This window comes from Bos indicus x Bos taurus, chromosome 29, assembly GCF_003369695.1.
Source record: "Bos indicus x Bos taurus breed Angus x Brahman F1 hybrid chromosome 29, Bos_hybrid_MaternalHap_v2.0, whole genome shotgun sequence".
Classification (NCBI taxonomy): domain Eukaryota; kingdom Metazoa; phylum Chordata; class Mammalia; order Artiodactyla; family Bovidae; genus Bos; species Bos indicus x Bos taurus.
Window position 1 is genome coordinate 43,948,620 of NC_040104.1, and position 13,661 is coordinate 43,962,280.

The window sequence follows — 13,661 nt, forward strand, 5'->3', positions numbered from 1 at the left end:
GATATATGAGACTCATGACTCCAAAATCTACACCTCTCCTTGGATTCCTGAGTCCCACATTCTGTTTCAAGTTTCCGGCTGCATATTTCATGCGAATATCTTTTCTATATCTTAAAATCCATGTGGCATGAATCAGACATGTTTCACGCTGTCCCTCTACAAACCTGCTTCCCTTGCTCCTAGCTCTCATTGTAGTATCTTCTCCGGAACCCGAATAGAAATGTCAGAGTCATCTTTACTTTCCTATGCTAATGGCATCAAAGCTGTCCCCTAAATGCCCCACCAACTTTATCTCTGAAACGTCTCTTTCATTCGTCACACCTTTATACTGCTTTTCCAAAGACATATAGTGCTTGCTATACACAAACATTAACACATTTAACCCTCTTGAGACCCCAAGGAAGATAGTTGATAGTCTTATCCTTGTTTTGCAAATGAAGAAATTGAAGCTGGGCTTAAGTAACTCCCTGGGGTCACACAGCTATCAGACACAGGGCTGGGCGTGTATGTATACTGTCCTTTCTGACTCTTGGAGGCCCAGGAGAAGATTCAAATCCCCTATAGCTGATTTATGTTGACGCATTACAGAAACAAACACAATATTGTGAAACAATTATCCTTCAATTGAAAATAAATAATTAAAACAAAAAAAGTCCAACTCCAGGCAGCCTGGTCCTAGAAGCCTTGCTCCTAAGGACTGGCTGCCCTGTGGGGCAGCTCTGCTGCCTGCCCATCCCAGTGCTGCTAATCCCACCAGGTCTGCAGTCTCCGAACCGGTCTTTCTGCATCTGGCAACTCCCCTGTTCTGAACCACTCAGGAAAGGTGAGAGGATGAGGACAAGAGAAATTCTTCGGACATTATTTTATCTTCCTCTCACTTAAAATCTTTAAAACCTTTTGTCACCTACGCCTCTCCACCCACTCGCACAATTCCCCCAACTTACAAAGTTCCTCCATAAAATGAGCCCAGCCTCCTCCTTGCCGCTTTCTCCTAGGTCGAGTGCCAGTTTCGCCAGGGTGCTCTGTCCTGCCTCAGTTCCCACGTTAGCATTGGTGCCTGCTCTCTAGATGCCTTGATCCACATCGAGCCAACACACTTGGTCCTATGAGGTCTCCAAAGTCATGGTGTCTTGGAAAGCTTTCCTTGGGAATCTCTTGATTCCCAAATGAAGTTACCTCCCCACTTTCTCTCTTTGTCTCTCTGTCTCTGTGTCTCTACCTCATTCTGGGAGGTGAACAAAGATAGGGAACATAAATCTAGAAAGGAAAATTTGAGGCATGATGTCCAGAAGTTTGGAATATCAGCCTTAGGGATGTCACCTACTTCAAATTCCTTATTTTGGGGTACAAACTTTTAAAAGATATGAGAGAAAGGGACTTATTATGAGTTGATAGAAACTACTGACTGTGATTCCAGCATAGTCACTACTGTTAATAAGCCTCATCTATACCAGAGGGATGTTACGGGGAGGGAGGTGGAAGTGGGGTTCAGGATGGGGAACACGTGTATACCTGTGGCAGGTTCATGTTGATGTATGGCAAAACCAATACAATATTGTAAAGTAACTAGCCTTCAATTAAAATAAATAAATTTAAATTTAAAAAATAAAACCAAAAAAAAATAATAAAATCCAGATTTTATTTAAATAAAATCACATTTAAAATAAAAAAATTCAAAAAAGAAAAAGAAATGCTAAGCAGACACTACATTATTGCAAAATTAAGACTTAAATCAAAGAAAGTAGGGAAAACTACTAGATGATTCAGGTATGACCTAAATCAAATCCCTTACAATTATACAGTAGAAGTGACAAATAGATTCAAGGGATTAGTTCTGATAGACAGAGTACCTGAAGAACTATGGACAGAGGTTCATGACATTGTACAGGATGCACAGATTAAGACCATCCCCCAGAAAAAGAAATGCAAAAAGGCAAAATGGTTGAGGAGGCCTTACAAATAGCTGAGAAAAGAAAAGAAGTGAAAGGCAAAGGAGAAAAGGAAAGATATACCCATCTGAATGCAGAGTTCCAAAGAATAGCCAGAAGAGATAAGAAAGCCTTCCTCAGTGATCAGTGCAAACAAATAGAGGAAAACAATAGAATGGGAAAGACTAGAGATCTCTTCAAAAAAATTAGAGATATTAAGGGAGCATTTCATGCAAAGATGATCACAATAAAGGACTGAAATGGTGTGGACCTAAGAGAAGCAGCCTTAGGAAAAATGGGCCTTAGGAAGCATCACCATGAACAAAGCTAGTGGAGATGATGGAATTCAAGTTGAGTTCTTTCAGATATTAAAAGATGATGCTGTTAAAGTGCTGCATGGCCACAGGACTAGAAAAGGTTGGTTTTCATTCCAATCCCCAAAAAAGGCAATGCCAAAGAATGTTCAGACTATCACACAATTGCACTCATCTCACACGTTAGCAAAGTAATGCCCCAAATTCTCCAATCCAGGCTTCAACAGTACGTGAACTGTGAACTTCCAGATGTTCAAGCTGGATTTAGAAAAGGCAGAGGAACCAGAGATCAAATTGCCAACATCCACTGGATCATCAAAAAAGCAAGAGAATTCCTGAAAAACATCTACTTCTGCTTTATTGATTACACCAAAGCCTTTGATGGTGTAGATCACAACAAACTGGAAAATTCTTCAAGATATGGGAATACCAGACCACCTGACCTGCATCCTGAGAAATCTGTATGCAGGTCAAGAAGGAACAGTTAGAACTGGACATGGAACAACAGACTGGTTCCAAATTAGGAAAAGGCTGTATATTGTCACCCTGCTTATTTAACTTATATGTAGAGTACATCATGCGAAATGCTGGGCTGGATGAAGCACAAGCTGGAATCAAGATTGCTGGGAGAAATATCAATAACTTCAGATATGCAGATGACACCACCCTTATGGCAGAAAGTGAAGAGGAACTAAAGAGCCTCTTGATGAAAGTGAAAGAGGAGAGTGAAAATGTTGGCTTAAAGCTCAACATTCAGAAAACTAAGATCATGGCATCCAGTCCCATCACTTCATGGCAAATAAATGGGGAAACAATGGGAACAGTGAGAGACTTTATTTTTGGGGGGCTCCCAAATCACTACAGATGGTGATTGCAGCCATGAAATTAAAAGATACTTGCTCCTTGGAAGAAAAATTATGACCAAATTAGGCATCATATTAAAAAGCAGAGACATTACTTTGCCAACAAGGTCCATCTAGTCTAAGCTATGGTTTTCCAGTAGTCATGTATGGATGTGAGAGTTGGACTATAAAGAAAGCTGAGCACCAAAGAATTGATGCTTTTGAACTGTGGTGTTGGAGAAGACGCTTGAGAGACCCTTGGACAGCAAGGAGATCCAACCAGTCAATCATAAAAGAAATCATTCCTGAATATTCATTAGAAGGACTCATGCTGAAGTTGAAGCTCCAATGCTTTGGTCACCTGATGCAAAGAACTGACTCACTGGAAAAGACCCTGATGCTGGGAAAGACTGAAGGCAGGGGGTGAAGGGGATGACAGAGGATGAGATGGTTGAATGGCATTGCTGACTTGATGGACATGAGTTTGAGCAAGCTCCAGGAGTTGGTGATGGACAGGGAGGCCTGTTGTGCTGTAGTCCATGGGCTCACAAAGTCAGACACGACTGAGTGACTAAACTGTACTACACTGAAGCAGACCTTTAGCATGATAATAAAAACTTGAAAAGATATCCATGGAAACTTGCAAAGAAGATTAATAAAATGTACATTACATGTGTATGATTCCATTTATATAGGATTATGTATATATCTGTACGTGTGTGTATGTTCCTGTGTGTGAGCACATGCAGAAGAGAGACAGATAAGGTACATGTGTACAGAGGACTGGTCATCAAAATTGCTAGCAATGTTTTATGTTTAGATTATTTTTTCTATATAATCTTGATATCCCTTAAAATAATTGCATCAAGAATGCATTATTGCTTGTGATCAGTAAAACCACAAAAAGGCTGAATTGTTATTTACAGTGTAAAAGGAAATTGCTTCCTGTAAAGTTTGCTTGGAGATTCAACAAAGATTTTACTAGAGAATCCCAATCATTTTATTTCCTTCTTAAAGTTTCCACTTTACGGTATTTTTAAGAAGAACTGTATAGCCAGGTAGTATAGGTGGAACTGAGTAGTTTCTCTGCTCTTTTAAATTTAACTTAAGATAATGAAGTTGCTTTAGTGGCTTTTTTGTTGTTATTGTTGAGTCACTAAGTCGTGTGTGAGACTCCTTTGCAACTCCATGGACTGTAGCCCTCCAGGCTCCTCTGTCCATGGACTTTCCCAGGCAAGGATACAGGACTGAATTGCCATTCCCTTCTCCAGGGGATCTTCCCAATCCAGAGACTGAACCCACTTCTCCTGCATTGGTAGGCCGGTTCTTTACTAAGAGAATCTGGTAAGTAGCTTTATTCACAGTTAAAAAAGAAAGAGTGCTATTTCTAATAAAACCTCTTTTATTAGTAAAGCTATGGTTTTTCCAGTATTCATGTATGGATGTGAGAGTTGAACTATAAAGAAAGCTGACCACTGAAGAATTGATGCTTTTGAACTGTGGTGCTGGAGAAGACTCTTGAGAGTCCCTTGGACTGCAAGGAGATCTAACCAGTCCATCCTAAAGGAGATCAGTCCTGAATATTCATTGGCAGGACTGATGCTAAAGCTGAAACTCCAATATTTTGGCCACCTGATGCGAAGAGCTGACTCATTTGAAAAGACCCTGAGGGGGATTGGGGGCAGGAGGAGAAGGGGACGACAAAGGATGAGATGGTTGGATGGCATTACCGACTCGATGGACGTGAGTTTGGGTAAACTCCGGGAGCTGGTCATGGACAGGGGGAAGCCTGGTGTGCTGCAGTCCATGGGGTCGCAAAGAGTCAGACACGACTGAGTGACTGAACTGAACTGAACTGATTCTAGGACCATATTAGCCAAGAGGGTTGAAAATCTCCTCTATGTTTCATTTAAATAGCTGTGTAATGTTTTTACAAGTAATTTTAAAATGCTCACAAAATAGATACTAATGGACTGAAGGGTCACATTTAAAGTAGACCCTTTTAAAGGCCACTTTCTACTAAGAGCGATCTTCCTGAGACCTTGCAGCACACTAACTTTGAACAGCATTCTCAATTGCCTCACTAACCGTATTTCACTGAGTCCCTGACTGCTTATCATTACAGGGAAATGAAGATTCTACCCTAAATGTTTTAACATTTTAAGAGCAACAGATTTTTTTTTTTTCCATAAGCCTATCCTTTGATGGTTTGTCCTGGTTTCTCCAGAGAGTACACACTTCTGCCTAGCCCCAACATCTCTCCCACCCACTTTGCACAGCTCACACCAGTCACAACTCCATGCAATTTTAATTTGGGCAACATCTGTTACTTCACACAGCTGTAGCAGTGCCAGGTGGTGCAGAGAGCATGGGCCTTGGAGCCAAAGAGACTTGGAACTGTGCTTTGGTCCTACCCACTGCCAAGTAGCCTTGGCTAAGATGTTTAACTTCTTCTGAGCCTCAGTGTCTTCATGTGAAAGTGGGAGGAATGCTAAATCCTGCTTGTTGTGAGAATTTAGTGAATCAGTGAATGTGTCTATAAAGTTCTTAGCAGTGACTGGCATACTGTAGATACTCTATAATGTATATCTATAAAAAATTGAACTAAAATCACTCTGGAACTTCCCTTGATGGTTCAATGGTTGAGAATCTGCCTACCAATTCTGGGGAATGGGTTTGATCTCTGGTCCAGGAGGATTCTGCCTGCTGCGGGACAATTGATAGCTTATGGCGAACAGTGTGGGATTCATGGTCTCCAAAGAAGATTTGGCTTTGGGACCAGGGACCGGGCTTCATCACTCAAGAGCTTTTGTGTACCAGAGTTTTGTTAAAGTAAGAAAAGGGACTGAGAAAGCTTCTGACATAGACATCAGAGGGGGATGGAGAGCACCACCCTCGCTGGTGTTAGCAAGGGAGTTATACACTTTCTTAATTAATCATTACAATACATCAAACGAATGTCTCAAGGTTGTAAAAATTTTACCAGACCCACTCCCACAATTTACATTTTAAGATAACAGGATTAGAATTTAACAATAGAAAGATTTTACCAGACCCACTCCCATAATATACATTCTAAGATATCAGGATTAGTCAAAAGGTTTTCAGGAAGGGGAAACTGTCCTCAAGCAGGATACATTTTTGTTATATAATCTTTAAAATCCCATGGATGGAGGAGCCTGGTAGGCTGCAGTCCATGGGGTCACTAAGGGTCAGACACGACTGAGCGACTTCACTTTCACTTTTCACTTTCATGCATTGGAGAAGGAAATGGCAACCCACTCCAGTGTTCTTGCCTGGAGAATCCCAGGGATGGTGGAGCCTGGTGGGCTGCCGTCTATGGGGTCGCACAGAGTCAGACACGACTGAAGCGACTTAGCAGCAGCAGCAGCAGCAGCATATGAGTTTGAGTATATGGACATGTGTTTGAGTAAGCTCTGGGAGCTGGTGAAGGACAGGGAGGCCTGGCGTGCTGCAGTCCATGGGGTCGCCAAGTTGGACAGGACTGAATGACTGAACTGAACCAAACTGAATCCTTAGAGCAGAGTTTAAACTGAGTAGTTTGTTGTGTAATCATCAGTTCCATGCTTAAAGAAAAATAAAACGTTTTAGGTGACTAAGGAACGTAGAGAAACAAAAGGCGTTTGTCCCCCTCCTCCTTGAGATTTCCAGACCCCTATCTCCTCTTCGTGAGTCCCAGACCCCCCTCTCCTCCTCACGCACCCCGGACTTCCTATCAACTTGCCTAGGAATTGCCTCTCTCACAGCTAAGCCCATGTGCCAAGACCACTGAGCCTGCGCTGCAGAGCCCGAGCTTTGAGACAAGAGAAGCAGCCATAAGGAAAAGCCTGTGCACCACACCTAGAGAGCAGCCCCATTTACCGTATCTAGAGAAAGTCCCTGCGGCAGCAACGAAGACCCATATAGCCAAAAATAAATAGTAAAAAAAGAAAAATATTAAACAAAAACAAAACCCTCTGGCTTCTCCCCTAAGTGATGCCATAGTGTTTCTCTGTAGTCTTTTCTATAGTAAAGTGAGTCATTTGGATTTTTAAAGCATTTTATTTTACAAAGAACTTCTGTATGCATAATGTTACTACCAAAAGTCTATGTGGTATATATGTAAAATACCCCCATTTAACAGATAGTAGTATTAAGGCTGGAAATGTTAAGCCTTAGGTTGAAAGTTTTGTTGTTTTTCAGTTGCTCAGTCGTGTCTGACTCTCTGCGACCTCATGGACTGCAGCACACCAGGCTTCCCTGTACTTCACTGTCTCCCGGAGCTTGCTCAAACTCATGTCTGTAGAGTCAATGATGCCATCCAACCAACTCATCCTCTGTCGCCCCCTTCTCCTCCTACCCTCAATCTTTCCCCGTATCAAGATAGGAAGAAGGGAGGTTAGTAATAAACCTCAAGTATTCAGAAATGAAGACACATTTTCTTTATAGCACATTCATACCACTTCCCTGCTCTAACTGGTAATTTACAGTAATGATCACAAGTCTGGAGTGAGGTTGGTCCTACAAACACAATTACCTACTTATATATTTGAAATATATATAAACTTGAGTCTCTACTGTATGTCAAGCATACTACTTGGAATTTGCACAAATATCATAATTTGTAATCTGGGTTGCAACTCTCTGGAATAGGAATCATCTCCACTTTACAGATAAGGGCAATTGACTTGCCCATGGGCACACCATCACTGAGTGTTCGTTGGAAGAAAAAGTGTTTGAAAAATATTGGGCCAAATGGTCCAGAAGTCCTAAGAAGCTCTAAACTTTAAGCTTCTTTTCCCTTAAGACAATATTCATGTGAGATCCTTGTAAACTTTTTTCAACTTCAATGTTTTATTCACATGAAAAACTTAGAAATATATTAAGTGTACTATAGAAAACTGATCAAGAAATTTATTTGGGTTAATTAAATTAATTAGTTAAAAACTGGCTTAAAACAATATTACAAAAACTAAGATCATGGTATCTGGTCTGAAAAGTGGAAGCAGTGGCAGATTTAAATTTCTTGGTCTCCAAAATCACTGTGGTTGGTGACTGCAACCATGAGATTAAAACATGCTTGCTCCTTGGAAGGGAAGCTTTGACAAACCTAGATAGCATATTAAAAATAGAGACATCATTTTGCTGACAAAGGTCCCTATAGTCAAAGTTAAGATTTTTCCAATAATCACATACAGATGTGAGAGTTGGACTACAAAGAAGACCGAGCACCAAAAAACTGATGCTTTCAAATTATGGTGCTCTAGACTCCTGAGAGTACCTTGGGCTGCAAGGAGCTCAAACCAGTCAATCCTAAAGGAAATCAACCCTGAATATTCACTGGAAGGACTGATGCTGAAGCTGAAGCTCCAATACTTGGGTCATCTACTGCAAAGAGCCAACTCATTGGAAAAGACCCTGATGCTAAAGACTGAAGGCAAAAGGAGAAGGGGGCGGCAGAGGATGAAATGGTTAAATAGCATCACTTACTCAATGGACATAAGTTTGAGCAAACTCCAGGAGACAGTGAAGGACAAGGAAGCCTGGTGTGCTACAGTCCATGGAGTTACAGTCAGACATGACTCGGTGACTGAACAACAACAAATGGAATTATCAAAGTAATTTCTTATCAAGGATTTACTGGTACTTGCATAATTCTCATTTAAATGTTTGTTCTCATTAATACAGAACCAAAGTGCTCTGAAAGTAAAAGTCACTCAGTTGTGTGTGACTCTTTGTGACTCCATGGACGGTTTAGTGCATGGAATACTGGAGTGGGTAGCCTTTCCCTTCTCCAGGGGATCTTCCCAACCCAGGGATTGAACCCAGGTCTTCCACATTGTAGGCAATTCTTTACCAGCTGAGCCACAAGGAAGCCCAGGAATACTGGAGTGGGTAGCCTATCCCTTCTCCAGGGGATCTTCCCAACCCAGGAATCAAATGGGGGTCTCTTGCCTTGCAGGTGGAGTCTTTCCCAACTGAGCTATGAGGGAAGCAAAGTGCTCTGAGGGTCATAACAGTGAGGGCAAAAAAGAAAGATTATAATAGTGGGATGAAACATGTGCTATTTCTCCAGTACAGAGGAAGCTTCTAATTATCTTTGAACAAGTATGATTTCATTAATCAATTTCTAACTACTATATAATCCACTAACTGAAAATACGTGTTTATGTATACAATGAAATAGTGTTCAGCCTTAAAAAAGAAAGAAATCTTGCAACAGCATTTGGGGCAACATGGATAAACATGGAGGACATTATGCTAAGTGAAATAAGTCAGACACAGAAAAATAAATATGGCATGATCTCATCTATATGTGGAATCTAAAAGAGTTGAACTCTTAAAAGCAGAAAGTAGAATGGTGGCCTCCAGGGCCTGAGGTGGGGGGTGGAGAGAAGTCAGGAGATATTGATCAAAGGGCATGAAGGTTCTGTTTGGATATACATTGTGGAGATCTAACGTCCAGCATGATGGCTATAGTTAATACTGTATCGTATACCTGAAATTTGTTGAGAGATTTGATCTTAAGTGTTTTCACCACACACACACGCACACAGAAAAATGTCCCACACACAAAAAACCATAACTTTGTGAGGTGGTGGATATGTTAATTAGCTTGACTGTGGTAATCATTACATCAAAACACCACATTCTATACCTCAAATATATGAAATTCATCTGTGTCGAGTATACCTCAATGAAGCTGGGCCAGGAAAAAGTATAATTTAAAAATTAGAAAATCTAATTATATATTAAATATTGCACATTTGATATAGGGATTCTTCTGACCTTCGTAAGTAAAATATTTTCATCATTTCTGAGAGCATAAAACTAAGCAAGAGAGTGCTCAGCAACGATAAGAATAACCTGCGTATGTTCCAACCGCATGAATGAATGTCACAGACAGTGTGAACTGACAGCTGCTGCTGCTGCTGCTGCTAAGTCGCTTCAGTCGTGTCCGACTCTGTGCGACCCCATAGACGGCAGCCCACCAGGCTCCGCCGTCCCTGGGATTCTCCAGGCAAGGGGCAGACACAAATAGTATATATACACTGTTATCATCCAGCTTACCCAAGTCATGGAAAGAGAGATCTAGGACCTGGGAAGCTGAGTGTTCCTCTCTCGGGAAGGCAGAGACTAAAAGGAAGCATGAGGGGGGCTTTGAGGTTGTTGGTTACACATCTGTGTGTTCAGCCTGCACTTCTGATATGTACTTTCTTATGTATTTACCATAAATACATAAACATATAAATACATAAAATAAAAAATAATAAAAAAATAAAACTCCGAGCAAAATCCACTCACGCTGCAATGCAGCTCACAGGCTTTGGGGGCTTGCACAAAAGGCTCTGCAGGATGCCTTGAAAGTGGATTGTTCTTCATCTCCTGAGGACCATTTGGGGAAGTCTGAAATGGAGTGCAGCCGTGAGGAGATGCAAACAGAAATGGAAGTTCTCAAACAGCAGGTGCAAATATATGAAGAAGACTTCAAAAAGGAGCGATCAGACCGAGAAAGACTTAAGCAAGAAAAAGAGGAGCTACAGCAAATTATTCAGACTTCTCAATCCCAGTTGAACAGGCTGAATTCTCAGATAAAAGCCTGTCAGATGGAGAAAGAAAAACTAGAGAGGCAATTAAAACAGATGTGTTTCCCAACCTGTAACTGCGGCTGGAATTTCCACCTGAGGGATCCATACCTACTGATGGACCCTGGGGCTGTGCAGAACCTACAGAAGCACCCACCAGACGACCAGTGGTATGCTCCTGACCAGTTTCCGCCAGATGTGCAGCACAAGGCAAGTGGTCTCCCCTCAGAAAAGAAAGCCAGTCAGTAGACGCACACACCGGCGGAGGAGCACACGGGCCGGGGACAGCTTGGGGGAGGGCCCTCCGCCCGGTGCTTGCTGGGGCTCGTGACTGCCACCACTGCACACCCCGCCTTCACTACGGATGCCCAGGAATGGCTCCCCTTGGCAGGAATGGAGGATGAGGCTGAGACAGCTGAGATCCTGATCGAGTCCAAGGAGCCAGAATTTACAGCCTATCACAGCTTCCAGTTTCCTGGAAATGAGATTTGGCTGATGAATTATGGGTGATGCCTCGAAACTCTCTTCAGTATATTGCTGTTGGACTTTCAGGAATGATTTCATGATTTTTCAGCTCCATTTGTGATGCAGTGATATTGTGTGTTGATTTAAATGTGTTTCCTGGGGGAAAAGTTTCTGCAGATATAAAATTTTAACATTGTTCCCATTATTTTTGTAGAGGCTTAGGTCTTTAGCCAGTTAATCTAGATGCTATGTTCATGACTGTTCACCTCAGTGAATCTAGAAACAGAATTGAAGAGGTGTATATACTTTCTTAAATGGATTCAACCTAAAGAAAATAGTAAACTTGAAACTATAAACAAATCATTTAAGATGAGAAATTGTGAGCCTACTTCAGTTTTAGGTGGACTAGATTATGAAGGATAAAATCCTAATGTGATGGTGATGGCTTTGCTGTGTACATATGTATTTAGAGAAGTAGTTCAAAAATACATGAATTTGCAGTTAAATCTGTTTTCTTCCTGTGTATTTACATAATTACTAACAAAAAGCATAACTCTGTCTTCTCAAACTAATTAAAATGGAAAACAGATGTATCCAAAAAAAATAATAATAAAATAAAATAAAATAAAATAAAACTCCTAGAGACCCATGTTCTTGAAACCACAAAGCTAACACTCACTGGCTATTAATGTTTTTCAAATATGGTCAGATGAGTTTTAGTCTGGGGCCTCCCTTGGGTAGGCCTTTGAAACAGCACAATCCTAGGAATCAAGTGAGGATGGACTCATTTGAGTGTCTGGAGATACTGATTAAAAAAAAGAGAGAGAGAGGAATCTGAGCATAAAGGTGCCTCCGCAGAGGCTCTGTGTTCAGGGAGACGGTGGTGGGGAAGGGAATTCAGTGGCGAGGAGGAAAGCGAGGATGCAATCAGTGATCCCAGCAGAGCCAGGTTAGGAAGCAGATTCAGCTGATTCCAGGCACAGGCCAGTAAATGTCAGGAAACAGCATCAGAGAGATTGAAGGTTCAGGCTTCGGACAAACTGGTTTTGATTCTTGGCTGCTACATCAGGAAAAACTACTCTAGCTCAATAAGCTTCATCCACCTCTTTTCTAAAATGGGATATTAGCACGGTGGTGGTGGTGGGATTCCATGAGATAATTATGTTGCTGGTGAATTTAAGGTTCTTGCTTCATTGTGAAAGAATTCTGACATGAAGTGATAGGTAAAAAGCAGATTTATTTAGAGAGAAACACTCCATAGCCAGAGTGTGTGCCATCGCAGAAGGTGAGAGAGAGACACCCCTGAAGTACGGACTGGTTAGTTTTTATGGGCTGGGTAATTTCATAGGTTAATAAGCGGGAGTATTATTCTAATTATTTGGGGGGATGGGGTGGTAATTTCCAGGAGTTGGGCCACCACTCACTTTTAGACTATTTACGGTTAGCCTCAGAACTATCACTGGCAACCCACTCCAGTACTCTTGCCTGGAAAATCCCATGGACAGAGGAGCCTGGGAGGTTACGGTCCACGGGGTTGCAAAGAGTCGGACACGACTGAGGGACTTCACTTTCCTTTTAGAACGGTCATGGCGCTGGTAGTGTGGCATTTAGCATGCTAATGTATCACGATGAGCATACAACAAGGCCCAAGGTCTGCTGGAAGTCAGATCTTCTACCGTTTTGGACCTAGTTGGTTCTAACCGATTTTTATGTCCTATGGTTATACTCGGCTTCTCAGGTAGCACTAGTGGTAAAGAACCCACCTGCCAATGCAGGAGACTTAAGAGGTACTGGGTAGACCCCTGGATTGGGAAGATCCCCTGGAGGAGGGCATGGAAACCCACTCCAGTAGTTTCGCCCGGAGAATCCCTTGGACAGAGGAGCCTGGCAGGCTATAGCCCTTAGGGTCTCAGAGTTGGACACGACTGAAATGACTTAGCATGTATACACGCATGGTTACACCATTCTTTAAAGGTTGTGCCCTGCCCTCTTCTCTCCTGTTTTAATTATACAAAGTATACAGCATTGTGTCTGACAGGTGGTAAATGGCAATTCTCCCCCTTTCCCTCATGTTCACACTTCCAATTTTAAAATAAAGATTGCATGTTGATATTTGGAATCAAGAGGCAAGTGTTTTCCAGACAGCAGGAAGAACATGAACAAATATGGAAAGATGGTAAGACACAGCCTGTGTACAGAATACAGGTGAGGAATAAAGATTATGGGGTTGGGCTGTGGAGAGTCTCAAGTAGTCAAGTTCATACTTTGCTTTTCAGTGACCTTGGTAAGGTGTTAGCAAAGTTGCAGTTAATGGATACGCTCAAGATGGAATAATGTTGGAAAACCCCTGATGATGGAGAGGCCACCGTGAATAGAATTACTTACTTCATTCTAAGAATAAGGTGGAATAAGAGGGAGGGCTTACTGTAAAGTGAAACATAATCACTCCCTAAACTCCATAAAGGTCTTTACGGACTCAAGATCCCACTTGAGGTATGTCATCCAGAAATTTGACATCAACAGGAT

The 13,661-nt window shown here is 41.7% G+C and overlaps 1 protein-coding gene across 1 annotated transcript in view; it reads left to right on the forward strand.

The window, feature by feature from the left end:
* LOC113886066 (TNFAIP3-interacting protein 3-like) overlaps positions 1 to 11,641 on the forward strand; it is a 35,084-nt gene extending 23,443 nt beyond the window's left edge. Inside the window, exon 3 of the mRNA XM_027532001.1 lies at positions 10,431 to 11,641. Within this exon, the coding sequence (XP_027387802.1) occupies positions 10,431 to 10,919 (489 nt within the window). The 3' untranslated portion in view covers positions 10,920 to 11,641. The remainder of the gene's footprint in view (positions 1 to 10,430) is intronic.
* The last annotated feature ends 2,020 nt before the right edge of the window (positions 11,642 to 13,661 follow it).